The sequence below is a fragment of the Durio zibethinus genome, chromosome 27 (genome assembly GCF_047325235.1).
Source record: "Durio zibethinus cultivar Kanyao isolate XHJ-2024 chromosome 27, ASM4732523v1, whole genome shotgun sequence".
Classification (NCBI taxonomy): Eukaryota; Viridiplantae; Streptophyta; class Magnoliopsida; order Malvales; family Malvaceae; genus Durio; species Durio zibethinus.
In genome coordinates, this window is record NC_143188.1 from 1,409,890 (window position 1) to 1,437,322 (window position 27,433).

General features: G+C 36.2%; 5 protein-coding genes and 2 pseudogenes across 8 annotated transcripts; 2 read left to right on the forward strand and 5 right to left on the reverse strand.

The window, feature by feature from the left end:
• Positions 1-58: 58 nt before the first annotated feature.
• LOC111280232 (ubiquitin-like-specific protease ESD4) lies at positions 59-4,052 on the reverse strand. 2 transcript variants are annotated; one of them, XM_022867444.2, is made up of 9 exons: positions 2,831-4,052; positions 2,600-2,679; positions 2,424-2,517; positions 2,168-2,266; positions 1,950-2,042; positions 1,740-1,859; positions 1,335-1,438; positions 930-1,002; positions 59-514 (listed from the first exon to the last, which is right to left on the reverse strand). In XM_022867444.2, the coding sequence occupies exons 1-9, from the start codon at positions 3,578-3,580 to the stop codon at positions 452-454; spliced, it is 1,476 nt and encodes a 491-aa protein (XP_022723179.2). In that variant the 5' UTR covers positions 3,581-4,052; the 3' UTR covers positions 59-451. The 2 variants fall into 2 exon arrangements, 1 of the variants encoding a protein (XP_022723179.2); XR_016334682.1 differs by having other exon boundaries at positions 450-514; positions 1,207-1,438; positions 2,831-4,034.
• A 263-nt stretch (positions 4,053-4,315) lies between these two features.
• LOC111280231 (uncharacterized) lies at positions 4,316-11,231 on the reverse strand (annotated as a pseudogene). Its single transcript, XR_016334683.1, has 12 exons — positions 10,831-11,231; positions 10,623-10,692; positions 10,416-10,539; positions 10,182-10,261; positions 9,942-10,093; positions 9,256-9,848; positions 5,968-6,657; positions 5,430-5,517; positions 5,096-5,145; positions 4,930-4,981; positions 4,709-4,756; positions 4,316-4,592 (listed from the first exon to the last, which is right to left on the reverse strand). The product of XR_016334683.1 is annotated as an uncharacterized LOC111280231 (transcript).
• On the reverse strand, positions 7,004-9,228 carry LOC149510817 (uncharacterized). The gene is made up of 5 exons (XM_089756574.1): positions 9,208-9,228; positions 9,083-9,118; positions 8,820-8,902; positions 8,250-8,675; positions 7,004-7,198 (listed from the first exon to the last, which is right to left on the reverse strand). Exons 1-5 carry the CDS (start codon positions 9,226-9,228, stop codon positions 7,147-7,149), a joined length of 618 nt encoding a protein of 205 aa, XP_089612700.1. The 3' UTR covers positions 7,004-7,146.
• Positions 11,232-13,491: 2,260 nt separating the features above from the next.
• Positions 13,492-15,193, forward strand: LOC111280051 (uncharacterized). Its single transcript, XM_089756465.1, has 5 exons — positions 13,492-13,816; positions 13,911-14,017; positions 14,102-14,240; positions 14,527-14,721; positions 14,804-15,193. Exons 1-5 carry the CDS (start codon positions 13,604-13,606, stop codon positions 15,038-15,040), a joined length of 891 nt encoding a protein of 296 aa, XP_089612591.1. The 5' UTR covers positions 13,492-13,603; the 3' UTR covers positions 15,041-15,193.
• Positions 15,194-15,384: 191 nt separating this feature from the next.
• LOC111280048 (ABC subfamily C protein) lies at positions 15,385-18,890 on the reverse strand. Of its 2 annotated transcripts, none has more exons than XM_022867201.2 (4): positions 17,627-18,890; positions 16,991-17,246; positions 16,171-16,380; positions 15,385-15,902 (listed from the first exon to the last, which is right to left on the reverse strand). In XM_022867201.2, exons 1-4 carry the CDS (start codon positions 18,751-18,753, stop codon positions 15,744-15,746), a joined length of 1,752 nt encoding a protein of 583 aa, XP_022722936.2. In that variant the 5' UTR covers positions 18,754-18,890; the 3' UTR covers positions 15,385-15,743. The 2 variants fall into 2 exon arrangements, with proteins under 2 accessions (XP_022722936.2, XP_022722937.2); XM_022867202.2 differs by having other exon boundaries at positions 15,385-15,920; positions 17,627-18,874.
• Positions 18,891-19,454: 564 nt separating this feature from the next.
• LOC111280052 (translocase of chloroplast 159, chloroplastic pseudogene) lies at positions 19,455-21,666 on the forward strand (annotated as a pseudogene).
• On the reverse strand, positions 21,531-27,094 carry LOC111280049 (putative histone-arginine methyltransferase 1.4). The gene is made up of 16 exons (XM_022867203.2): positions 27,066-27,094; positions 26,673-26,874; positions 26,232-26,294; positions 25,770-25,872; positions 25,534-25,677; positions 25,231-25,334; positions 25,033-25,131; positions 24,867-24,936; positions 24,536-24,632; positions 24,067-24,121; positions 23,315-23,398; positions 23,034-23,111; positions 22,528-22,631; positions 22,277-22,449; positions 22,047-22,198; positions 21,531-21,900 (listed from the first exon to the last, which is right to left on the reverse strand). The coding sequence occupies exons 2-16, from the start codon at positions 26,871-26,873 to the stop codon at positions 21,817-21,819; spliced, it is 1,611 nt and encodes a 536-aa protein (XP_022722938.1). The 5' UTR covers position 26,874; positions 27,066-27,094; the 3' UTR covers positions 21,531-21,816.
• Between the last annotated feature and the right edge of the window lie 339 nt (positions 27,095-27,433).

Sequence of the window (27,433 nt, forward strand, 5' to 3'; positions counted from 1 at the left end):
AGGCCAAAAGGAAAACACAAAGCATTTTCATTTTACAGAAAGATATTACTCTTAGGAGTTAAAAAAAACAAAAGAAGACATATATTACTCCTATAATAACTGGGAAAGGCTCAGAAGTTGTAAATAGAAACCAGGCAGAACTGATGTACAAAAGGGGAATGGGAAAATTTTAGAAGAAAGATACAAACAAAAACCTATTACTTCCAAGACAACTCTTCAGAAAGTTTGTCTTGCCCCGCCCTACACCTACATCTCATGGCTTGCATTTACAATTTAGTAACCGGTCACGCCAATTATATTGATAATCTGATCAGAAGCAAACTCTTGCATACCATTCCAACTCCTAGTAAAAGCCTTCTCACTAGCCAAAAATAGACAAGCAGGCATACATATACGAATAAAAAAAAGAACTTGAATAGCAAATGTGTTGTCGATGCCAGTCTGTACAGAATCAATCAGCTCTCAATTTCAGAATTTCCTTGGCTGTCCTTAACCGAAAATAGGGCATGTGTTCCTACAAAAGCAGGGAAAATCATAATTCAGTTTGAAGACAACATCAAATCATCATTTACTTTAAACTACAGAAATATTTCTTCTTGGCAGTCTGCCAGGGAGATGGATAAAATTCGGCAGGCTGAGGTTTCAAGAAGAGGGTGTGTGGATTCCTCCTGAACAAAAATTTTCAAAGTATTTCTTAGCAATCAGAGACAAATTTATCAGACCTCATTTTTTCAAACAGAATGGCTGTGAATGTGGGAACATCATCCATATTTGTGTCCGCCTTGGTGCCTCTCATATTTTGGCAGATAGACAACACATTTTACATCCCAATAACTTATGACTTAAGGACCACAATTTCTTCAAACAAAATAAATAAATTATATAAAATGAGCATTACAAGCATAAGAAATCATTTTCCATGGACTTACCTGGTCAAAACAAAGACTTAAGCCTCTGCTATAAAAGTCCATATATTTTAACATAAACATGCCACAGTCAAACCTGTTCACAAAGAAGATTGTTTAGGGGAAACGATTAAAATTCTAATAGACAAGGCACATGACACCATGAAACTAGCAGTAATAGTTAACAATACTAATTATGAGTGCCCTGGGTGGGAGGTACTGTAATTACTACATTAATTTCGGTTCATCAAATATTTGGAACCAATTGCTGTAAAGGGTTATTACAAAAAGGATCGGATGCCTATAAAGCTACTGCACAATAAATTGCTTGCCCTCATAAGTTATTTATTATGCAATAAGCTTATGAAGAATAAGTATTCTGAGCACTGATCTCTAAAACATGACTGCAATAGATATTGGAATATGTACCCATTCTCCTGTACGGGAAGGTCTTCAACATATTCCCGTTCCCAAGAACTTATATCGATGTCCTTTCCATTCTTGTCCCTCACTTCTTCAACAAAGTATTTTGCCTGACACATAACAACCAATATTAAACAAGTTTTGCAGAGGTGCCAAAAACTCATATATGTACTTCCTCTTTGATGATATTCTGTTATAGGGGGAAGAGGGGGCAGGAAGCCAAAGCAAACCCTATAGACAATAAAGATTTATAGCAAAAGAAGTAGCTGGGAAATGAGTCTTGCAGCTAACAGGATCCTAAACTTCAAATCCTAGTACATTTAAACCACCTAATACACTTTGAATCAATTCATTACATGCATCAAAATAATATGACATCTAAACAGAAAAACATGTCACTGAAAATCATACCAGTGCATTCAACACTTTAGCATCTTTTCCTTTTAGTGAATCAAGATACTGGAACTTCTGATCCTTCTTATTGATAACTGCCAAGCACCAATGTATATCTTTGTGTATGGGGACAAATATCTGAGCAAAATGGAATAATTGATTTAAGGATAAATACAATGTTCAATCATGCCAAACAGATGATTGTAGAAAGAAAAGATAAATACTTACTTTGTCACAGTCAAATAAGCAGTACCCCAACTTCCTTTGTGAAGTCCATCTTTTGACAGCTCTATAATTATAGCTATTCTCCGGACTCACTAACTGAGCATCAGAATTCAGAGGGGAAAGGGAAAAAGTAGCTGAGAAACTGATAGTTATACAGACTTACATGAAAGAACAAAGTAGGGTATGCGAAAATTGAAGAAGGTAGAAGAGCAAGCAACTACCTTTTTATAGAAGAAGGTGTTGAAAAAATGGCATTTCAGAAACTTCTTCGGCTCTCTGTTTTCCCTTTCTTTCAGTAATTCAAGATAGAGATTTATGACCTGTAAAAGAGAAATTATGTGTGTTAAAACCAGATTACCATCTCACTTAATTCCAGTAAGTCCTAACTGAATGTGGACAAATTAACAAATCCTTCCAGTGACTAATATAGGCAGATACACAACACAAGATATAACCCTGAAAGTAAATGAAAATGACCTCATCATTCAACCATGCGCCTGGTTTCAGACATTGCAAAATTTCTCCTCTAATATCAATGCTTGAGTTCTCATGAGAGACCAATATCTTCCTCCTGCAAAAGCAAGCTCAAAACGTTACAACACAAGTGACATCCAATCAAATAATCAAACACTAACACATGCATTATTACATACCAGTTTTTTGCAGAAAAAGCTTGGGAAACCTCTTCCTTCTCCTCCTCTGTAAGAGGCATAAAAGGTTCAGGAGGTATCACCTGGAATTCGATAAATGATAATGTTAATGCCTATCATTCTGAACAAATTAAAAATACCATTTATTCTATTCTAGAAACAACAAAAATTCTTTGAAAGACACTACCCGCTCAAAGCAACTCAATTAAAACAAAGTAAGCAAAAGATCTTCACCTCTTCTAGCTCATCCCCTGGTTTCTTCTCAGACCGCAATGCCTGAAGTCCAGCTATACGCTTCTCATTCAACTCAATTTGAAAATCCAAATCTTTCAACTTGGGAGTTCTCCTCTCTGCACTCTCCACCAACTTCTTATAAGCTTCTAAATCATACACAGTGGAAACCTCCCGATTCAATGACAAAATATCCAACACATGCTCCACTCTCAAACTCTCATTGTTCGACTCAGTAAGCAGAGACGAAGAGGATGGCTGAACATGCCTCTCTTCCTCCAACTCCACATTATTCTTCCCTTTTTCAACAACCTCAACTTCTTCAGCGCTAAAATCATCTGAAACCACCTCTTTTTCTTTCTCCTCACCATCTTCCACAAAAATCACTTCTTTTTCTTTCTTAAAGTACCTCAAAGTATCAAAAGCTTGCCTTTTTGCAATACTTAATCTACTACTCATAAAATTCCCTATATAGATATTTGTAGCTAATAACCCAAATTTAAGGTGTCTGACAGGGGCGTGAATTTCTCTAGGAAAGGGCAGCTTGGCTTTCGGGTAACGAGAGATTCTCCAAACGGTGTCGTTTGAGGATAAAATTTGTTTTTCTGGGCTTTGATTCAGCAGAGAAAATCTAGGTTTTTTAGAAAGTTGAAAATCTAAGGAATTTGAATACGAGGCTTTGTTTTTGTGACTGAAATTGGAATAGAAATACTCATCCCTACCGCGTTTCCGATTAATTGCTAAAGCAACCATTGATGAAATTTACAAACTTCAAACCCCTGAAAACTCAACACCCATTTAAAGAAAACCATGAAACATAGATTTGGAAAGTTGGGCTTTTATAAAAACCCTAAAAGCATATAAGCCACAATAACCATTTCTGAAGTAAAACGTTGAAAACCCAGAATTTAAAAAGCCCAGATACATCAAAACGCCATGAGAAGACAGGATTTTTTTTAGAAAAAAAAAAACCCTAGAAATTTTGAAGAGGAGAAAATAGGTGGCAAAATGGGAAGAGAATTGATGGACTAATTTGGGAATTTTCAAGAACTTATCGGGTGATTCTGCTTGTGCTGTAATTTGGATCTAAATAAGAATTAAAGATTGAATCTTTTCAAGATTTGAAAGAAATTGAAAGAAATAGAGATTGGAACAAAAGATTTGAAACTTTCGCATTTGCTTTCCGCCACCAAAAAAATAAAACATTGTATGTCCCCTAGCGGCTACCTAACTTTTAAACAGGATTTTTTTTTCTTTTTTTTTGCGTAAGGATTTATATTTTTAGGGAAAAAATATTACCATAAAAATATATAAGGATTTTGGACAAAAAGCTATTGACTTTTTTTTGGAAAAATTCCATGAAAAAAATGACGAAAAATTACTTGAATAGGTGATTTCTGTACTGTATCACACTTTGACTTACATATAATTAACTAGATCAAAGAAAAAAAAAAAAACTGCACAATTAGGCTTGCCAATCCAACCAGGTTGGTTCAAAAGAGAAAAGGTTGCTGCTTTTTACATCTGAAACAAGGGAAAAAGTATAAGCAATTTATGGTTTAGATGAAATGTTGAGATTCTTGTTTGATTTCAGACAAGTTGCACAACAGCAGCTACTCTCAAGGCCCCATTTTGAAGAAGATCAGCAAGCTCATCAAACAACAAAGCTGTCCGCCATCCCCACCCCTTGGGAGCTTTTGGTAAAAGAGTGCCCCTGTTTGAATCTCCCAAACACCATGACTTCTCGCTTTGATGGACAAATTAGCTGGAAAATGAAGGAATAAGATATGGAGAATAATAAAACATCATTCATCTTTGCATAGGATCATTCAGAATAACTGAGAGAATGGACTTCCAACTCTTTTTAAACATGTCTATTACCTGATAACAGGCAGTGACCTTTTCTCGAGAATCCACAGACATGTGAACCTGGAAGTGAAAACAGGATGATTCTTATTACTCAGAAATTCTGGTTACAATCTTATTAATCAAACAATAACAAATTCTTGGTCACCAAGATCTAAACAGCAAAAGATTGTTCCATCATCCATGGATGAAATGAAGGACCATCTCATGCTTTGATTTGGCAAAAGAGGGCTGACCTTTCTGAGAGAGTCAGTCATCTCAGCCTTCCGCCCGTGAAGAAATAATCCCGAAGTGGGAGAAGAAAGGGTTGAGAAAAAAATTCCAAAATCATCTCTACTGACCTTGAAAACACAGGGTAAAAAGCTCTTCAGGTTGATCCTACCATTAATTAGAATATTACCTAGTGTCCTACATCCTTGAGGATCTTTGTCGTTAAAGGCCTGAACACTAACCTCTAAATTAAAATAGATCTTATAATACAAATCTTGACACAAAAATCAAATATAGAATCGAAAAGCCTAATAACATCAAGAAGTTTCTATAAGCAGGAGAATTAGGTGCCACTTGAGAACATTCAAAAACAGAGAATCAGGTTACAGTTTTTAAATTTTTTTGGTTTCATAATTTTCTTTCAGAGAAAGAATCAATCATATTGGATTATACGGGATATTAAGACAGGTTTGGAGTAAATCTAAATCAGTCCTGAGGTTGTCAAAGGGTCTTCATATTCAAATGCCTTCCACAAAGAACCAGCATAAAAAAATTCTGAAGATTGCTTGACTTGATCATCACTGAGCCTGTGCACATCCTCAAATTCAACCCCGTAGAGCCAGCAAAGAATTTACAGAATTTACAGAACATTATCAGAATAAGTCTTCAACTTTGACGTAACAAATAAAAAGAAACAGGACAAATTCTGATACAAGATTGATGGATTTTAACAGAAGTAGTATAGAACAGATGCCACCCTAAAATCCCAATGAATGGGTTTTCATCTCTTTAATGCAAAAATTGATCATGTGTTACAAACAACATCAAGAACGCCAACCCTATTAGTAACGAATAGAACTAAAATGTATTACTAATAATATGTATTACTGATAATAAGTTATCTTTCAAGAAATGAGAATAATGCTCAAGTAAGACACCGAGTGGAAGAATTTCCACCATTAATTGAATGCACCAACCCCTGCAGTGTATAGAAGCTCTTACATGACTTCTTTCAAATTACAAAGCACAAAACAACAGTTATGCATGACAAAAATAACTTACCAAAACGAAAGAGAGGGAAGTGACTCAGAGGGGTTTTCATGCCCACTGATGTAGAAGAACTAGTTGCATTCTCCCACTCAATTCCAATGGCATGTTCTGGAGACTCTTACATCTGCATGGCAATCCTGCTTGTAGCTGGCCCTGCAACAGAAGTTAAAGGCACTCTGCTTTGCAGATTCGTCTCATAACTCCTCTTTGTTTGTTCTCCATGAACAATAGTGGCATTACTCCCTCCTCGGCTTAACTCAACCAGAGCTGTTAACCCACCTCCAGACATGTCTCCGTTATGGTCAGCTATAGCCTCTGAATCATCATTAGCAAGAGATTGCTGGCCATTTCTGTTGCCCATACCAAAGGCCATCCAGGAAAAGACAAAACGTGTTGGAGTCCTTGCAGTGGCAGGAACAGAAGTAGCACCACCTCCAATACTTGCCAGCCCATCAATAGGCCCCCTCATGCACTCTTTCTGGCCTAAAGAGGCCATTTCCTTCACCTTGAGCATTATCAGTCACATATACATTTTCGATGTTGCCAGTTGTATGATTTTGATCATGCTCTTGCACGTAATAACCTGCAGTAGGTACTCCATGTGGAAATCCAAACAGCTGCCTGCAAGCGCATTGCATACTAGTTAGGCAGCAATTTTTGCATGTGTCAGCTCCAGTTTCTTGCACCCTTTGGGTTAACAGCATCTACATAATAGCCATACAAATACGGTCAAATCCTTATCAAAGCCAGAAGCTGAGGCCACAATTTTAAAGAATTATAAATGCTTTTATTAGGAGAAAGATAAAAGAAGTCTTTGCCATTTTCCATAATTCTAATAAACAGATTATTCAATTACCACCAGATTCAATGATTTCCCAAATATTCAATCCAAAACCTATTCATCAATACCAGTTGTGTCTATCACAAACATAACAGTTAATATGTACTTGATATTATCCAGCCTTCAACAAGTATTCCTTATACAGCACCAGATAAAACAGACATGGAAACAAATGGGTATAGAAAACAAACCTGCAGCCAAAGACCATCATTCACAGCTTTCCAAGGAAAACCCAACTCTTCAAGTTGCTTCCTCACATTCAAAAGTGACACAAAGGACATGTTTCAATATAGAAGAGAAACCCCTTCAAATATATTGACAAAAGCATCATATTCCTCACCACGAACTTTACCTATTGCCCTACTTCCTTGAGGATCTTCGTCGTTAAAGGCCTGAACACTAACCTGTAAATTAAAATAGATCTTATAATACAAATCTTGACACAAACATCAACTATAGAATCAAAAAGCCTAATAACATCAAGAAGTTCTATACACAGGAGAATTAGCAGCCATTTGAGAACATTCAAAAACAGAGAATCGGGTTATAGTTTTTAAGTTTTGTTGGTTTCATAATTTTCTTTCAGAGAAACATTCAATCATATTGGATTATATGAGATGTTAAGACAGGTGTAGAGTGAAACTAAATCAGTCCTGAGGTTCTTAAAGGGTCTTCATGTTCAAATACCTTCCACAAAGAACCAGTATAAAAAAATTCTGGAGAGTGCTGGACTTGACCATCACTGAGCCTGTGCACATCCTAAAATTCAACACTGTAAAGCCAGCAAAGAATTTACAGAAGATTATCAGAATAAGTCTTCAACTTGAAGTACCAAATAAAAAGAAAAAGGACAAAGGCTGACACAAGATTGACAGGTTTTAACAGAGGTAGTATAGACAGCTGCCACCTGAAAATCCAATGAATGCGGTCTTTCTTCTCTGTGGGAAAACACTTATTTACAGCTAGTTGTAATCTTGTAATCTGTATATTTATATTTGTATCTTTAGAATTAAGGACAAAAATTAGGATAGACAATCCCTCAATTATAGGATTAGTTTTTTAAGAAGATTTAGTTTCCTAGTTTAACCCCTAGTTAGTTGTATATAAACCTAAGGTTCTTGTATAATTCTTAATGAACAGTTTTTCAATATACATTCAGTTTCCACACTGATTTATTTCTTAGTTTTTCCACATTCTCTTTAATATAAGAAGTGATCATGTGCTAGAAACAACATCAAGATCCCGATCCTATTAGTAACTAATAGAGGTAAAATGTATTACTATTAATAAGTTATCTTCCAAGAAAAGAGAATAATGCTCAAGTAAGCCACCGAGTGGAAGAATTTCCACCATTAATTGTATGCACCAACCTCTGCAGTGTACAGAAGCTCTTACATGACTTCTTTCAAATTACAAAGCACAAAACAACAGTTATGCAAAGCAAAAATAACTTACCCAAAACGAAAGGGAGGGAAGTAACTCAGAGGGGTTTTCATGTCCAATGATATAGAAGAACTAGTTGCATTCTCCCACTCAATTCCAATGGCATGTTCTGGTGACTCTAACATCTGCATGGCAATCCCACTAGTAGCTGGCCCTGCAACAGAAGTTACAGGCACTCTGCTTTGCAGATTCGTCTCGTAACTCCTCTCTGTTTGTTCTCCATGAACAATAGTGGCATTACTCCCTCCTTGGCTTAACTCAACCAGAGCCGTTAACCCACCTCCAGACATGTCTCCATTATGGTCTGCTCTAGCCTCTGAATCATCATTAGCAAGAGATTGCTGGCCATTTCTGTTGCCCGTACCAAAGGGCACACGGGAAAAGACAACATGTTGGAGTCCATGCAGTGACAGGAATAAGTAGCACCACGTCCTATACCTGCAAGCCCATCAATAGGCCCCCTGACATGCATCTTATGGGCCTAAAGAGGCCATTTTCTTTCACCTTGAGCATTGTCAACCACATATACATTTTTTATGTAGCCAATTGGATGATTTTGATCATGCTCTTACACATAATAACCTGCAAGCGCATTGCATACTAGTAAGGCAGCAATTTTTGCGTGTGTCAGCTCCAATTTCTTGCACCCTTTGGTTTAACAGCATCTACCTAATAGCCATACAAATTAGTCAAATCCTTATGAAAGCCAGAAGCAGAGGCCACAGTTTTAAAGAATTATAAATGCTTTTATTAGAAAGGGAGAAAAATACAAACTTCCAGGAGAAAGATAAAATAAGTCTTTGCCATGTTCCATAAGTCTAATGAATAGATTATTCAAACACTACCAGATTCAATGATTTCCCAAATATGCAATCCAAAACCTATTCATCAATACCAATTGCGTCTATCACTAACATAACTGTTAATATGGACTAGATATTATCCAGCCTTCAACAAGTATTCCTTATACAGCACCAGATAAAACAGACATGGAAACAAATGGGTACAGAAAACAAACCTGCAGCCAAAGACCATCATTCACAGCTTTGTAAGGAAAACCCAGCTCTTCAAGTTGCTTCCTCACATTCAAAAGTACCGCAAAGGACATATTGCAATATAGAAGAGAAGCCCCTTCAAATATATTTACAAAACCATCATATTCCTCACTATGAACCCCGCAATTCCCTTTTGCATAACTTTTTACCTGTCTTTTACCCACAACCCTGCCACCCCAACCCCAAGAAAGAGAAGCCATGCCACATCTTCCCCAATCATTCAACATGAGCCCACTACATAAAGAGTCCAAGGAAGAGCAATGCCTTGATTGATCGCTTGCAAGCCAGTCATTGTTATTCAAATGGTAGCTCGAGCCTTCCTCAGATGGTCCCTCCATGGCCATTCCACTGGCTCCAAATCCACTTGTTCCAACAGCAACTGGCCTTTCAACATATGAACATGAAGCTCTTATCCCCTCTGCATCTGAAAACGAGTTACTCATTGATGAAGACAGATCCATGTTGCAGCGATACATAGGCTCTGAGTGAGCATGTTCAGGTTGCTGCAGCTATCGATCAGAGCTAGATGCTCCTATTTGGATGTCAGCCACACAATCTGCAAGCTCAAACAGGAGCTTCTCAGAAGTATTGCGGTGCTCTAGGTCATCTTTTAAACTTAGGCGTCGCAATTCAGATTCCAACCTCTAACCAGGACAGTAATCAACTAAATCTTTTCCCTTTGCTTTAGAAGACTGAGGAGAAGTGCCCATTGCCATCTCAGGAGAGGAACTCTCTTGATCAGAATGTTCAGTCTTGTAAAAAACACCTTTTGCAAGAAGAGTGTACAATGCCAGTTCAAACCTTTATATTAAAATGAAAACAATGGTTCATCCAACTTTATAAACACGAACCACAAGGCCCAAGTTTACAAGTATCCTACATATCTTACCGTTTTTCTTCACTAGGTACCCAGAGCTCATCCGAGGTTACCAACGTATGTAAAGTCTGATATGGAAGTTTAGGCAGCACCTATCCATGATGGGAAGAACCAATGACCAGTTAGTGAACCTGCTACCAAAAAACTCATAACAAATAACATTCACCATTAACCTACGCTTGAGGAAAAATCTACAATTTAGTCATAATCTCATAGCAGAAAACATGAATGTGAGTTGATAAACACCCAAAACTGGGCCTTTTCTGCTTTAACTCTTTTAATTCCATGGCACCACTTTGACAAAGATAGCCCCAGCAAACATCCCTCACCCTTTCTCCATGCATTCATATTCTTGACTCTCAGCAAACACCTAAATTCACATCCAAATTTCAATTAAAAAAAGCAAAAATTAAAAATTAAAAAAAGTAAACTGTGAAATTATCGTTGTGAAACCTGATGAGCTTAAGAAATTCGAAGTCAACAGCTCAGATATGATAAAATCTGTACATATGGCACATAGATCCTGCAATCAGTTTGAAATGCCAAAAAAAAAAAAAACTAAATTTCAATTCATTAACAGCAAAATGATAAAAATTAAAGATTTTTTTTAAATTCGATCTTTTTAAGGACCTGAAGATCGAGAAATGAAACACGAAAATACCTTGTCATCATTAAGCTTGAGGTGTGTCCGTACAACTACGCCAATGCGATCGCTTCACCGTTAACGTTGCTATCGTCGACGTTTAACGATACAATCGGAGCATTGGCTTCTTTCCAAGCCCACCATTAAATCAGTGTTAAATTTGTTTACTTTGGATTTTTTCTTTTTTTTTTAATTTTTTATTTGGAAGACCTGAAGCAGGAGCTACGGGACAGGATTAGGCGGTGGAGGTGGTAGGTCGGCCCCATGGTGTTAACGACGATGTCGGAAAAGGAGATACCGTTGAAACCTTCCGTTTGGATGTGTTCGCAAAGGGAATTGAGGTTGCAATGGACGGCGCGGTTCGTACGACCGGGGCTTCGAGAATTGCGGTTCCATTTTCAGGTTAAAACGCTGTCGTTAAAGATCGTAAGGAAGAATCAAAGGAAGCCTTGTTTTGTCCTTTTCGGTGACATTGAAGTTTTGGTTTATACGCTGCGTTTTGAGAAATAAATCAAAACGAGTCGTTTTGATCTTTTGAAGACACAGTGACAATCTCACTTCTATCAGATTTTTGCTTCTTTGTTACAAAAAAAAGAATACGTAACGTACGTGTCAATTACAAAAAAGCACAGCAAAATACGTTTATTATTATAGTTTATTATTTACAAAAAAGCACACTAAATACGTAAAATTACAAAAAAAAAATAATACAGCAACACATTGAATTTCAACCCAACAAAAAAAAAAAAAAAAAACCAACACAACTATGGTGTAATCACATTAATATTACAGGAGTCTCTCCTTTGGCAGTAGGGTGCAAAAACAGACAGACCATGATTGCTGTGCAACGAAAGCTCAGTTCCGACCATGAAAAGAACAAGCTCAGTACCCTCAGGCCTCAACATCGACGTTATGCTCAGTACTCTCAACATCGACGGTATGCTCATCGATACCCTCAACATCGACGTTATGCTCAGTACCCTTAACGTCGACGTTATGCTCATCAGTACCCTCACTATCGACGTTTATATTATTATTTGCTCGACGCTTCATCACACATCTGTATATTATGACAATCGCAGAAATTAGTATGGATAGAAATAAGACAACGATCCCTCCAACCCCTTTGAATTTTATGGATTCTGAGATTGAAAAAGTGGAAGATGTAGAAGAAGCCATTAATAAGGAAAAACGCTTAGATGTTTTGAAGGAAGTAATTCTTAAACTTACCTGACAGTTTTATAGCTCACAGTTGAAACCTTCACCAATTCAAAACAGGTTTTTAAGTCAATTTTTTAGGTCGATGCCATTGGGATTAAAAAAATATATTATGAGCAACATTTATCTTAACTTGCAGCTTTGTCAAGGAGGAATGAATATTTTATTAAGAGAACTTCTAGATATAGTGATGATATGGTATAACTGAGACTTTTGTGCAGGAGGATCGATTTAGTTATTCAAATTGCATTAAAAAATATAGCATGCAAGTTGAATAACTATTCAAGTCCCGTTAAAAAAATATAGTTGGCAAGTTTGTTTACGGTTGGGTTACGCTAAATTACTTGGTCAATGTGATCAAAACTTAAGAAAATGACAGTTTTTTTTTTTGGTTCCTTTTCAGTGTGGATTTGAACATTGAAGATTTAGTCTATACGCTGCGTTTTGATTATTTGAAGGAGCTTTCTGTCTCCTGCCCTTCTTCTCTAATGTAAACCCTTTATAAACCCTAAATTCTTCTAATTTCTTTTGATTAATTCCTCTTTGGTTTTTTTTTTATTCAAAATTAATATTATTTTTTCCATGTTTTTCCTTTTTTTTGTCAAAATTTTGATTGGATATTACAAATGTCTTGCTTTGGGATTGCATATAACTGCATTCTTACTTGCCTGGTGAAGAAAGGGAAAGTGGAGGAGGCATTGAGGTCGCTGCCATTGGAATAACGTTTGTTCTTAACTTGCAGCTTCGTCAAGAAGGAATGAATATCTTATTAAGAGAACTTCTAGATATAGGAATGACATGGTGTAATATAGACTTTTGTGCAGGAGGAACGATTTAATTATTCAAGTTGCATTAAGCATGCAAGTTTAGCGTCAAAACTTTTGGGTTACGCTAAATTACTTGGTCAATGTGATCAAAACTTAAGAAAATGATAGTTTTTTTCTTTTTTATTCCTTCTCAGTGTGAAAAAATTTGGTTTATACGTTGCGTTTTGAGAAATAAATAAAAACGAGTCGTTTTGATTATTCGAAGATGCTTCCTGTGTCCTGCCCTTCTTCTCTAATCTAAACCCTTTGTAAACCCTAAATTCTTCTAATTTCTTTTGATTAATTCCTTTATGATTTTCTTTAATTTGCAAAAAAAAATTAACGATACTCTTTATCGAGTATAAGAGATTATGTATCAATTATTAAATTAAATATTTTTTATTTACTTTAGAATCTAAATCCCTCAACTAAATATATTTATTTTTTATTTTTTATTTAATTTTACCATTAGTGTCATGCCACGTGTCCTAGCGTATTGAGCATAGTTTAACAGTAAAATGCAACTGAATGTAGAAAATCATTACCACTTTAGATTCGATCGTTAGAATTTTGAAGGAAAGTTCAACGTCTCTTTTCCACTTTCTTCAAAATTTAAATTTTGAAACGTTCTTCTGGCATCAAATCTCTTTTCCTATCAAAGCATATTCAATTTCGACCTTTTTAAATCAAATTTTGCCTCAAATTCCTCTGCCCCACTTCAAGTCAATCTGTTTTCAGATCAAAGATTCCTCTTATCTCGTAGAAAAATGGCTTTGAAACCCATAGATAATGCCCTCCCGATTGCACCAGAGAGACACAAGAAACAAGCTAAAATGTCGGTTCTGATCCAGAAAAAACCATCAGGATTTGGTGTAAATGACGAGAACAAGGTTCCATTGCAACCATCTGCAGATGCCTCTGTTGATTACATCCCTTCAGAGAATCTCAAACCCTGTCAAGACCCTGAATCAAGCATCCAAGTATTTCCCATTTCTACTATTCTAAAAGTTAACCCTGTTGCAATTTTATGATTCTGATTGGTTTTTCTTTGTGAAATTTATTTGAAATTTTCAGAGCTTAGTGGAAGGGTTAGATTCCAAGGATTGGGTTAAGGTTTGCGAGTCATTGAATGACGTTAGGCGGTTCTGTTTATACCACTCCACCTTTCTGCTTCCAATCTTGTAAGCTTCTAAATTTTGTTTTGTTTTGTTTGTTCCTTCTTGGTGGTGGGTTGTTGTGATGGAAACATGTATGTGATTATGCAGAGAGAAGGTGATTTTGGTAATGGTAAAGGCAATGAAGAACCCCAGAAGTGCTCTCTGCAAGACCTCGATTATGGCTGCTTCGGATATCTTCGATGCCTTTGGTGAAAAGTTGCTTGACTCTGGTGCATTTGATCAGTTGGTGGGTGCCTATTTGGCTTAACAAATCGGATCAGATTCGGTTCGGTTTTTTAAATAATGCATAGTATTATAAATTTATAAAATTTGATTCAAATGTGAATTGACCTTCTCTTGAAACTGATTCGATACGAATTGAATCCTGATATGAACTGAACCAAACACTACAATTTTAAATGGATTTTCATCGATTTTTTTTCTCATCCTACCAATTATCATTTCCCTTTTGAGGTTTCCAATTTTCTGTTTTGATGTGTTAAAATGGTGTTAAATTTGTGGTGGGTTTACAGCTATTGCAGCTGTTACTGAAAGCTTGTCAGGACAAGAAGTTTGTGTGTGAAGAAGCAGATAAGTCGCTGAATGCAATGGTTAAGTCTATTGCTCCATTGCCTGTGCTTCAGAAGCTTAGCGGATATGTCAACCATGGCAACCTCAAAGTCAGAGCCAAAGCTGCTGTTTCCATTTCCAATTCTGTTTTCAAGATGGTAAATTACAGAGAAAAACTCTACGGAAACAAACATTAATAAAATGTTTGAACATTGTCTCACTTGTTTACCAATTGTGCAGGGCCTGGAAGAAATCAAAGAGTTTGGGTTAGTTGCACTGCTTCAAATGGCTGCAGATTTGTTGAATGATAGGCTGCCGGAGGCAAGAGAAGCGGCAAGAAGGATTGTGTTTTCTATATACAAGGCATTTACAGAAAATGAAGAGCAGAATCAGGAGGAGACTTGGCAAAGCTTTTGCCAGACAAATTTAGCACCCATTCACGCTCACTCCATGATCAAAGTCATTTCTTTCCAGTAGAGCTTAAAGGAAAAAGTTTCAGCAGCAGCACAGTTGGTAGAAAGCTAGGGTATTCTTGTTTTCTCCATTTTCTTGGTATTTTTTAATGATGGAATAACACATTTTGAGTTTTTCTTCTATATACTGAATGGAATAACACATTTCATTGTTTTTTACCACAAGAATCCGCCTGCAATTGATAATCAACTACTTCTCTCTTCCCATTTCACCGTCTCAAGTGATTTAAGAACCAACTACACATCCAGGCAGTGTATCTGAAAGCAAATAAATCCAGTTTGACCCAATATATGCCAGCAACCATGAATTACAGAAAGAAACTTCAGACATCCCCACAAGTTTATCAGAGCATAAAATCTGAAATTCTTGAAGATTAATCAAGTAATTGAATAAATTGTTTTCCAAGATTTTTTCTTTTTCCGAATACTCTTACGGAATCACTGTTGTTATGCAACTCCAGAAAATTAAATACAATGGTCACAAAACTTCAGTGGCAGTATCTCACAGCCACTGCCATATGCTGGGTAGGAGAGATTGATGTTCGTGGGGGTAACTCAATTGTTCTCATCCGTAGCTTCCCATGAAGAAATATGTATATAGCTTGAAGAGAACAAGAAGAGAGATCACAGTTGATCAACTCCAGTCTCACCTCCCGTAGGCATGTATCCTCTTCAATTTTTACCGTCTCTGTAACCAATACCATGGCCTATTCTGAGTTTGTAATAGAGGCACTTTGGTTATCTTCAATCAAAGAGTGCAGAGCCATCTCAACCTCAGCAAATGGTTGACCTGCATAAAGCTTAAGCTGCCCCTTCTTGACAACAATGACCTTCACCGCATGCAATTTTATAGCTTCACAAAGTTCCTGCAGAAGTCACAGGTTCTATTCTCAGATTAATAATACGCCTCTGTACAGATCTAGGAAAATTATGTGCCAGCCAAAGAAAAAATAGTTTGTTAGCTGTAGCAAGCGATTGGAGCTATTGAGATGTGTCAATAAATTGGTAAGCAATATTCTTTTTGTGGACTGATAACAAGTAGTATCCTCTGCCTCTTTTATGCTTGATTCAGTCAAATAAAAACACTGATTTATGAAGTTACAGAAGCTAATGAAATCAAGTTATAATTCTTACTTTTACTGACATAGGAACAACTTCAGCACTGAAATCACCTAGATCTTCAAAATAACTTTCAAGAAGATAACAGAAGTTGTTGGCATCAATGTGGTCCTGAAATGCAACAGTGCAAGAAGTTTCCCTCTGTTCCTGGCCCGCAGAGGAGATTCGCAAGGTAAAAAGCCCTCCTGGTCCATCAGGATCAATACCTCTTTGCATGAGAATAGCCTGGAAACAATTGCAAGTACAGCTGATGCTTAGCAAACCCAGAAATTGCTTATTTTAGACAGGGAAAAGAAAATCTAAAGAAAGGTACATCCATTCCCAAACATCAGTAATATAATGATGCATGACATGGAAAATCAAGCAGTATGAAATACATAACTAATTAAAGAAGAGAATTAATTTTCAAATGATAATAGTCCTTTAATCAATTGGATCCTAAGGAATGAATTATGAAGCTATTTGTCAAGATTGTCTTATCTTAGAAAACATAACTAGAGTACTGCAGAAAAGTTAAATATGATAAAATATGCAGAAAAGCCTGAATTTTTACAATGCTTGAGAAGTGCAAATAAGATAGCTAGTATGGTCATAATTATTCTTGTGGCAATCATTTACAAGGAGGAATGAGATTGCAGGGTAGGAAATGGAGAAATTCCAACAGTCATGCATCCAATACCGATAGCATACTTGAGTTATTCAAGACTGGTAGTCCAGGAAAAATGTGCCTGCTATGAGGTTTCATAAGTATTATTTGTTTAAGAGATGAAACTATGCCTACTTTCATGCTGTTGAGATGGAATAATTGTTAAGTGCAGAAGTTGCATTTACGTACCAGAACATAAGGAAGATTCAGCCACCATGGATCAGTTTTGATGCCTGGCTGATTATCCTTAACTTTGTTGGCTGGTGGCTTGTTGCAAACATCTCTGCTTTTTGAAGTATGCAAGAAAGCATGCTTATCAGATTTGGTTCTAGCTTCTTGGTTCTCTTTTGTAAAGACCTGCGAATTCTGGGTATCCAAATCTCTCGACTTTCTTGATTTCATAACTTCAGTAGACAACATTTCTTGACTGCTCTCTGAACCAGCACTAGAAATTTAACAAATAACCAAGGATTGCACAGGAACTCAATAAAACTTTATACTCAAATCTAACTGATTACAAAAGTTACACATCATATAAAATGATAAATAAACAGCTTAAAATCAAAATTGAACAGCAACATCATCCTTAATTCTTCTATTTTTTGAGTTTGAAATTTATAACAAATCATTTGCTATCATGAATCTAATGCATGAAGATTTTAACAGCTGAAGAAACTTGATTTCACATTTAATGACTAATTCTGAAATCCACATAACTACAAAAGGATATTCAAGAATAGTCAGCAAATTTCAAAAAGCAGGACTAATTTTTGAACTTTCAACAGTCAATTACTATTGCAAAGATTTCCAGAAACAATACCAAACCTTGTATTATTGCGCAAAGCTCCGAACTCCTCTATCTTCTCAGTTTTCTCTCTGTTACTTGGCAAGGAATCCGAGTTTCGACTAGGCACTCTCTTTCCATCAACCACTTCCTTAGCCTCTGAACCATTAGTAGCTATAGCATTCTTATTGCTTGATGCTTTACCATACTTGAAACTGCCAAAACCCTTCACATCACTTCTTGAATTCTTTTCAGGTGCTCTGAATTTGAATTTCTTCTTTATGAACAATGCTTTATTCAACTCTCGTGTAGACAACGCTTTATTCATCTCTTGTGCATCCTCAGAATCCTTTAACTTGTCCAAAAAACTCATATACGACCCTGGAAAGTTCTCTCTTTTCGAATTCAATTTCTTCTCCAACCTATTCAATCTAGCACCAATCTCCTTTTCAATCCCAATTCTTGCCTTGGAAGTCAAACTTTCATCAATTACATCACCTTCCTCATCACTGTTCTTCATTTCTTTTTTCTCTTTATTTCGTGCTTCCCTAGCCATCGCTCTAATTTCTTCAACTTTTTCTTCCAATTCAGATTCATCACAATAAAGCACATTTCTTGAAACTGATCCAACTTTTTCGTAAGTTAAAAATTTTCCATTTTTACTTTCATTATTCCTCTGAAAATCATCCAAGTTCCCATCTTTATCCTGAGAGTTACCATTTCCCATCACCCAAACAGCAATTAATGTCTGAAAGACAAAAATCCCAACAAAATAAAACCCGAATTTTAAGGCGGAATAAGCGGAAAATTTACCAAAACTGCCACTGATCTCTCCAGCAACATCCCATGTCTCAGAAGCCCGAAATTCTTCAACTTTACTGGTTTCTTCTAAAACTTGGTTTGGCATTTCATCAGAGGGAGGCTCGAAAACGACGACGTCGAGGGGTTTAGTTTCAGGTGGGGATTGTAGGGGGGCTATGGGATTGATAGGAGAGGAAGAAGGGAAAGGTTTAGTGAGGGTTTTGAGGATTTTAAGGCGCAAATAGTTTTTACGCTTGGTGGTCTTTGAGGGAGATGGAGTGGAAAGAGGGGAAAACAGAAGTGGCTTTAGTGAAAATTTGGGAACGAAGGAGAAAATGGGGGAGACGAGGGATACAGCCACCGCCATAGATTTGACGTTGGAGCTCGAAAGCGGCAAGTGAAGGACACACAAGACGGTTGAGAAATGTTGGTTTTTCTGGTTTTAGGGCAGGCCTCCATTGGAGCCCAAATAAATTTGGACTATTTATTAAAAGCCAACAACAAGCCTTGAGAGCGAGGTATCAAATAATAGGCTAAAGTTTATTAGGAATAAGAATGGATAGGATCGGATTCTATTTAAAATTTTTTTGTTAATACATAAAATTATAAATTTTTAAATTTTGATTTAAATACAAATTGAATTTTTACGTGATCTAAATTAAATTAAATTTTATGGATTTAATTTAATTTATTAATTTTTAAATTTAAATTTAAATTTTTGTATATTATTTTAATATATTTAAATAATTTTAGATATAAAATAATTTTTTTATTTTATAAAAATTTAAAATATATATTAATAAAATATATAAATCAATACGATTTGATTTTTTTTCAATTTTTTTTATTTGAATTTAATATATATTATTAGTATATAAACTTAATCCAAATTAATAAAAAAATTAATTCGTATCAAATTAAATACTACAATTTCTAATCGATTTTAAGTTTTTTTCGTTTTTTTTTCCTCACCTGTAAAGCTTACGCAAAAAGAAAGGCACGAAGAGTTCAAGGGTAGGCCCAAAGCTTTTATGGTTTTGGGGTTAGTTGGCTCAAAACAGATGCTTAAAAAACAGAACAACAAACATAACAAAGCCTGTCCTAAAATCTACTGTCTACTCATGGTAACACAACCCAAGAAGGAAAATACAAATAGAAGGCTCCCCATCTGTTTTTACTCATAACTCTTTGGCATCCAGTGTTTGCTCAAGTCCATGGAGTCAATGCCGCATGTCACTATTTCCACAGCAAAAGAGACCCCATTTTTATCAACAGGTTCTTTACTTATCGGAGCTCCCATAACTGTTGATTCTGATTCTGAATATGAATCTAACGGTCATGAAACTGCAAGCACTGTTGGTGGGAGTAGTTTAAATAGTTTTGAGAACAACAGTGAGTTGGAGTTTGAAGATGAGGAGTTTTGCAGTGGTAGACCCAGAAGAAGAAACTTTGGAAGAAGAGAATAATGGTATTAGTGAAAGTTACAAAATTTATGTGGCTAACAAAAATGATGATTTTGATAGCTTAAAGAAGTCAATTGTAGATGGGGAAGAGAGTGGTTTTGGCATTGGTTTGGTGGGTAGTTCTAATTCAAATCGGGTTATTCCTATTGCCCAATTGTCAATGGATGATGAACAGTTTGCTGAAATGTTGACTGATGTGGAAGATGGAAGGGTTTCTGTTGTGGTTAAGGTTCATTGAAGATGTTTAGCAACTGATTTTTGGAAGCTTTGAAACAAGCAAACAAGTACTGAATGAGGTAGAGCATGGATTAACCTCCACTTCTCTTTTGAAGGTAAATTCGGAGGATCAGTTAGAGACGGCAAGTGAGCAGATTGTCATGGAGATGAAGAAGTGGAAGCCGAGAGGGAACATGAAGCAAAGGAACTAACTATTCAATTCTGCTGCATTGGTTTCTCTTCTGAAAGCAGCAACAGGTGCTGAATCTGATGGTGGTGGCCTCACAATCACTTCTCCTGGTTGTTCTCTCGAGCGCCCTACTCATTCAGCTTCCTCATTCCATACTTCAAAAGCTGCTTCAGCCTCCACCATCAAATATGGTCGACGTTGTGTCCGAGGACAATGTCAGTGACGAAGATAAGAAGAGGTACGAGAAGTTACAACTAATAAGAGTGAAATTCTTGAGACTTGTAAAGAGACCAGGTCATTCTCCCACTGATCCCATGCAACTGTGCAGGCTGGCCCTAGCTTTGGGTAGTCTTTTCAGTCAAGAATTCACCATTGAATCAGCCAAGAGAGCTTGAAGCAGAAGGTAAAGATGATTTAAAACTTTTCTTTGAATATCCTGGTGTTCTTGGAAAAACTGGAGTGGGAAAGAGTGCTTGCATTACTTCCATTTTTTAGGAACAAAAAATCCAGAATTTATGCTTTTGAACCAGCCACAACCGCTGTGAAGGAGATTGTTGGAACAGTAGATGTAGTTAAGATCAGAATCTTTGATCACCTGGTCTTAGATCTCCTGTGACAGAAGAAGATACTAATCGCAAACTATTAGCATCTATAAAGATATTTGTAAGGAAGTCCCCCCCAGATGTTCTCTATGTTGATCGTTTAGACACACATGACAGAGACCTTAGTGATTTGCTATTACTATAATATCTCACTGATTCTCTCGGGTCATCATTATGGCAAAATGCCATTGTAACTCTTTACTCATGCTCCGTCTGCTTCCTCAGAGGGACCATTGAGGGAAACCCTAAGTTTTGAGGTCTTTGTTGCTCAAAGGTCCCATGTGGTTCATCCATCTATCAGCCAAGCAGTTGGCGATCTGCATCTAATGAATCCAAGTATGATGCATCCAGTGGCTCTTTTTGAGAACCATCCATCATGTCAGAGAAACGGAAATGGAGAAAGTTTGCTCCCCAGTGGACAAAGTTGGAGGTCACAGTTGCTACTCTTGTGCTATTCAATGAAGATCTTATCATAAGCAAGTTCTTTATCAAAATCTCAAGATCCGTTTGATTACCAGAAGCATTTGGGTGTCCAGCTTCGTTCTCCACCACTAACTTACTTGCTGTCTTCCCTACTGCAATCTCGTCCTCTAAAACTATCTAACAATCAGGATGGTGAGATTGTTGACTTGGATATTGCATTAGGAGACTCAATAAATTCTGATGAAGAAGATTATGATGAATATGACCAGCTTCCCCCATTCAAGCGTCTAAGGGGATCTCAGGTTGATAAACTTAGCAAGGAGCAGAGAAAAGCTTATTACAAGGAGTACGGTTATCGTGTGAAGCTACTTCAAAAGAAACAATAATAGTGAATCAAGTCGATTTTAATTTACAGGGATCAGAAACAAATGGCACAAATCACCAGAGGCTTGACCCTAGATTTACCAGCGTAAAAGCAAAATTATGTTACAGGCGCATTCTGTTAAGAGTCCTGAAATTCAAATATTTTTCATCAGTTATTGGAGCTGAGCGCCTGAATTTTCTGATGGTTCGTTCAGCAACTCAGGTTCCTCCAAATCATCAGTGTGTAAGGGTGTATCCTGTTAAAAGCAAACCAATAGTAATTGTTTATGAATAGCAATGTTAGAGATGGAATACAATTGCACTAAAGAAATTAGCTAAAAGCCATCAATCTTAGATGAATCTAACAAATCACATACGAGCTGACAGGATAATAAGCTGATACCTGAGCCTGCAGCAATTGATGTGGTTGCTGGTCTTGTGCCAATGTGTAGGGTTGTGGCTGTGACATTCTGTAATAAGGCTCCTTGAGATCAAGTTTGCACGATGAGGTCTGAAGAATTCCTCCTTGTTCCGCCCCAGGGCCCCACATTTTAGCTATTTAAGAGTTTATGCGTACCTCATTAGAAAAAAAAAACAGCAAATTAGAAACGCAAAAATAAGATCGAAACCAACCTGACAACGTTAGATGTATGGTATAACTTTGAGCATTATGGGCAATCATATGAAGTCGGCCAGTTATTTCTTGCCCAGCCATAACATAAATTGGCTGAGAAAGAACACATCGTATCTGGTACCAATGGGTCGTAGGCGCACCAGGGGCAGTGGTAAGCCATCTTTGCACAGAACTATTGATAAAGCAGTTCAACTGCGGTTAGATGGATGAAACTGTAAATCTGATGAAATGCAAAACTGGAAAGTATTACCTCCCATTAAACAGAACATCAAACCAACAGGCCAACCCATGCACTCTAGTCCCCACAGATGCTATGAATTTCAATGGAATATCTATTTCATACAAGTCATCTTCCTGCAAAAATAGTAACCATCAAAAGTAGTTGATTACGGTCAGAGAAAGGTAGTTTAAATCAAACAGCTATGATTAAGTGAAAATATTGCAACGCTCAGAAAAAAAGGTCTTAATGTCCCATGGAAGTTACAAGTTTGCAACAAGCCAACAACTAAAAAAAGCTTTCCCATGTACAGAGTTCTACAAAGCAACCGAGAATCAAAACATAAACATAAATGGATGTGATAGAATGCAATGCAAGAGGTAAAATAAAAAGTTCATTGTCTTGGAAAATCATATGAAGGTGGAAAAGCAAAGATGCAAATACAAGATATAGCACTTTGATTCGAGGAAAATGAAATGAAGTTTACTATAAGAGACTAACTCGTTAACAAGAGAAACAAGTCAATGGCTCATTGATACCTTTATTTCGTTGAAGTCAATTACATGGCAGATAGGAGGAGACACCAATAATCTTGGATCAAAAGCATCCACCACAGGCTGTATGAAAGCAAAAGGCATCAGAATGCGACATCAATGGAGTAACCACAAACACATGAAGGAAGACCAGTATGGAAACTGCCAAAGAAATTTTATAGGCAAGTATCGAGAAAAACCCAATGTAAACCGTGCATTTTAGTAACACTAGGATATAAGTGCCACATTTCACTCTACAGACGCAGGTAATGGTGTACAAAACAAACCTGAGAGAAGTATCCCTGGAATGCAGACCCATATAACGGTCTAAGATCTACACCATAATAGTTTTGTTGCTGCCAAAAAAGAGCCTGCCAGTTCTTCCGGGTTAGGGGGAGCAACAGAAAAGGTAGATACAATGCAAAATTAAATAGAAAAGTACAGGAAAATTGATAGCAATTCGAGGAATGCAGAATGGGGCATTGTCTGAGCCTTAAAATTTATGAAATGCACAATGAAAAGAAAACATTGTGGTTGATAGCATTAAACATTGGCGTTGACAGCATTACTACGAATACATAAATAACATGTTTCAAGGGAGTTTCTGGTAGCAAACCATACAGTTTAATAAAGCAGCCAACAAGGAAGGTCTTCTGATAAAGGTAAGCTTTAAAACTAAGCATCTTTCACTTTCTTCTGTAAATTTTATAAAACACCACCTTGAAAACTTGTAAAGCCTATAAGTTTCTTTTATTTTTAAAGATAAATACATTGATGGGCACCAGAAGAACAAGGGAAAAGAATGCTCAGGAAATGTCTGACATGGATTATATAATGGAAGAATAGAAACAGTATAAAATAATTTATACAGCCAACAACTTTTTATGTAATTCTCTTAATCAGACTGGAGGAGGAAAAAGATTCATGCCAACAAGTCATGAGATGTTTCAGATTAACTTTCTTCAAAGATGTATAAATTTACACAGGCACGTATAAAATTGCATTACATTACCCCAGCAAAACAATGTCATATACATACCTTATTTGCAATTTCAACAAATAAATATTCATCACTGAAAGGTGCCAAATGTATCCTACAAGATTAAGATAGGATGAGAGTAACTCAAGGAAAAAGACCTTAAGCATTTTACAGCTTGATGATCAAAAATAAATCAACGAAATACAAGAGGAACAAAAAATATCCCTAAGATAAAAGGGGAAAAACCATATGAAACAAAACAATTAAAATTAATAAGCAAGAGGTAGAGTAGGATGAAGGCATGACGGCAATCATAAATCTGCATATAATTTAACTGGCTGAGCATGATAATTTGGGAAAAAGAAAACCTGGTAGTGTAAGACCAACAGTTGAACAGATCAAGGAAGTAAAATACATGCTACTATTCAAAGTGAAAGTCTTAAAAGCATTGAGATGATATTTATCTGCAAATCAGAAAACATTTATCAACTGCTCGAGAAATAAACAGATTGAATGTGGTAACTTTTACCTTCCAATTGATGGAAACATTTTCCCGTTAGGCACAAGAAACCGATCTCTTGCAATTATATAGGACTCCAACATTCTCTCATTAACTAATAAGGTGCCTGCAAATGACACAAAAATCAATTAAAGAATCTTGCTTGAATGAAAACTCTTTAAACATCCAAAAAATAATTCCATCACATCTTCATAGCATTTATATTTATCATATTCTGACTGAGAAAGCGTCATATTCACAAGAATAAAGCATGGAAGCAAGAGCTTAGAAGCATCAGTATAACGAGATTTTCATCATCTCACATAATGACAAAAGCAAAGCCTCACCCACACCAACATACCCATTGGTTCAGAGATCAGAATATCCACTTTTTCGGGCAACTCAACTTCCTCAACTTTACCTTTGATTACCTATATTTTACACACCATTGTAACCAAACAAATGAGAAACAAGATCAATCTAAATATAGGAGAAAACAGCAACAACATGACAAGACAAGCACATACAGTAATCCGTTGACCTAATGTGGGGTTCCCAGCAATAAGTTTGCGAGCATATTCTGCCATTTCAGAGGCTTCAACAGCATACACATGCTTTGCACCAGCCTAATAGGGAGAAGAAAAGAAATTGAGCATCAATCTACAAACCACAGGAAAAGTAATAGCACATTTGCATGGACAAAATAGACCTAAAGGTTAAGATACCTGTGCAGCAAATAATGACAAAATACCACTTCCAGCACCAACATCAACCACCACACGACCCATAAAATCTGCACGGTTCTCAATTACAGCAGCATAATAGGTTCCTGGAGAAAATAATCAGCACCTAAGATACATGACCTGTAGTTAAAAGTTACTTGTCTGATAACTTATTTTGTATGTTGATCAAACATAATGGTTTACTATCTCATAGAAGTGGGCTTTGTTAGCATTGTCACAAAAATTCAAAGTGAATGTGCAACAGAAAATCAAAGGAAATAATGAAGCACCACTCTGTGATATAACCTGTCCTCACATAATCCTGTAACATATTTTGCTGATGTAGCAATTGTCCGTAATAATGGAAATACATTTTAGCAGAAGATGGCTCGATTTTATTATCAAACTTGCTCTTAGAAGCAGAAATGGCTCCATTTGGCAAATGTGTTCCTGGATGAAAAGGGAAAAAAATACAGATCAAACAAAAGCCAATACAGCAGACAAATTTGCGCATGATCATAAGCAGGTTTCAAAAGTAGCACCTTGAATATCATCTTCCTTCTGCAATTGCTCAAATGCAGAATGGAAGTCCCTGCTCTCCTCCTCATTCCTAAATTGAATGGTGACTCCCCGTGAATATGATTTCTGATTCAAAAATACTACTGTCAAAAATGTAATATCTGACAGTGTTTCAAATTATAACTAAACGTTATACTTATCATCAGCAATGATTATACAAAATTTTCAACCCAAAAAAAAAAAAACATTTTGGCAAGGATATATACTCACAAATTGCAACAATCTAAGTAATAAACAGGCAAAAATTATCAATGTGTAACCGCTAGCCGGCATTTTTCCATGAACAAAAAAAGGTCATTGAATGTACCCAAACCAGAAAAACAGCAGAAAAAGTTCAACAAAATAAAAGAATGAAATACATAAGCGTTCCTTCTATTGCTAACATTTCCATATATATTAGACAAAAGTTGAAATGATTTTAATACCTCCTTATTGGTATCACAACTTTTGGAAACACAAAGCGATTGAACAGGTCCCAACTTGAAAATCTGAAAACAATAAAAAAAGAAATTCAACCAATGTACAATCTTCATAGCTGACAGAAACTAAAAGATTTCGTTTTAAAAGTTGTAAATTTCAATAATCCAATCCGATTTCACTTCACAATGCCTCACCAACAACCAAACCATAGGGAAAAGTAGCAATTGGAAACAAACCCAACGCAAAAAATAAGAAAAAAAAAAACGAAATGCAAATCTTAAGCACCTCTTCAATGCCAAAGGAGAAAACGTAATCTTTCACTAACGCAAAAAATATTTTCTTTTTTTGTTAAGAGGAAAAACAAAAACATGACCAATTACCCCTTTCTTTACCTTTGCTTCGCATGCCCATTTTCTCAAGAACCAAACAACACTCTCTTTTCTTACCTGAGAGGTTCCAAGATAGACATTGAATCCATCAATAAATTTTGAATCTTGGTGAAACCGAAGCTGTGCAACTCCACCATCAGCACTGAAACGAGCAATCACCGGCGTAGAAGAAGAAGAAGTCAATGAAGAAGAAAGTTCAGAAACTGTGGCCAAAGTGAACTCCAAGTGTTTGTGTTTTAGCCCAGCTGAACCCTCCATTCTTATTATACAAAAACAAAAACAAAAAAAAAAAGAAAAGAAAAGAAAAGATAATGGAAATTTATTAAATCTAACCTATTTCCAAATTAGGGTTTTTATCAAAGAAGTAAAAATGTATTTAAAAGGGACTGAGAAGAGAGGGCGAAGCTTTACAGAACCGCCATTGAATGAAGGAAAGAACAAAGTCAGTACCTTTAGCAGATTTATAACGGAGACGGAGCAAGGGCTTTTTTTTTTTTTTTTTAATTTAAAGGTAGGTGCCGATTTGGTGAGATTGGAAGTTTAGGTGTGAGATTGACAACCGTTGATATTTTTATTGTGGGTCCAAAGTTGTGTGGCGATTCTGAGGTTTTGCTTAAAGTCAAGGTTTTGAATATTTTATTTTATTCGGCCAAAAATCATAATGTAGTCAATTATATAATAATTTGGATAAATTTAATTTTATATTTTTTAAAATGAAAAATATCAATCCAAAATGTAACAAAATTAAAAAATTCACAGTTGGTTTGACCACGTTGATGTATAATTTTCACGAAAAATTATTTGATACAATAAAAATA

Bases quoted from the DNA above. Each gene is read 5' to 3' on its own strand.
- LOC149510817 (XM_089756574.1), bottom strand. From the start codon at position 9,228: ATGTCTGTTTTATCTGGTGCT. The intron at 8,903-9,082 runs GTAGTGTTTGAA...GCTATTAGGTAG, and splicing joins TTGGGAAATCATTGAATCTG to ATGCTGTTAAACCAAAGGGT. The intron at 7,199-8,249 runs GTAAGTTATTTT...TTTAATTTACAG, and splicing joins TTCCCTCCCTTTCGTTTTGG to GTTAGTGTTCAGGCCTTTAA.
- LOC111280048 (XM_022867201.2), bottom strand. From the start codon at position 18,753: ATGGCGGTGGCTGTATCCCTCGTCTCCCCCATTTTCTCCTTCGTTCCC. The intron at 16,381-16,990 runs GTACGTAAATGC...AATTGTTTCCAG, and splicing joins TGAATCTTCCTTATGTTCTG to GCTATTCTCATGCAAAGAGG. The intron at 15,903-16,170 runs GTAAGAATTATA...TGACTTCTGCAG, and splicing joins TTGTTCCTATGTCAGTAAAA to GAACTTTGTGAAGCTATAAA.
- LOC111280049 (XM_022867203.2), bottom strand. From the start codon at position 26,873: ATGGAGGGTTCAGCTGGGCTAAAACACAAACACTTGGAGTTCACTTTG. The intron at 23,399-24,066 runs GTATGTATATGA...AAGAACTGGCAG, and splicing joins TTGTTGAAATTGCAAATAAG to GCTCTTTTTTGGCAGCAACA. The intron at 21,901-22,046 runs GTATCAGCTTAT...TGCTTTTAACAG, and splicing joins ATCAATTGCTGCAGGCTCAG to GATACACCCTTACACACTGA.
- LOC111280051 (XM_089756465.1), top strand. From the start codon at position 13,604: ATGGCTTTGAAACCCATAGATAATGCCCTCCCGATTGCACCAGAGAGA. The intron at 14,241-14,526 runs GTGGGTGCCTAT...GTGGGTTTACAG, and splicing joins CTGGTGCATTTGATCAGTTG to CTATTGCAGCTGTTACTGAA. The intron at 14,722-14,803 runs GTAAATTACAGA...CCAATTGTGCAG, and splicing joins CCAATTCTGTTTTCAAGATG to GGCCTGGAAGAAATCAAAGA.
- LOC111280232 (XM_022867444.2), bottom strand. From the start codon at position 3,580: ATGGTTGCTTTAGCAATTAATCGGAAACGCGGTAGGGATGAGTATTTC. The intron at 1,439-1,739 runs GTATGATTTTCA...GTTATGTGTCAG, and splicing joins CTAAAGTGTTGAATGCACTG to GCAAAATACTTTGTTGAAGA. The intron at 1,003-1,334 runs GTACATATTCCA...CTTTGTGAACAG, and splicing joins CTTCCCGTACAGGAGAATGG to GTTTGACTGTGGCATGTTTA.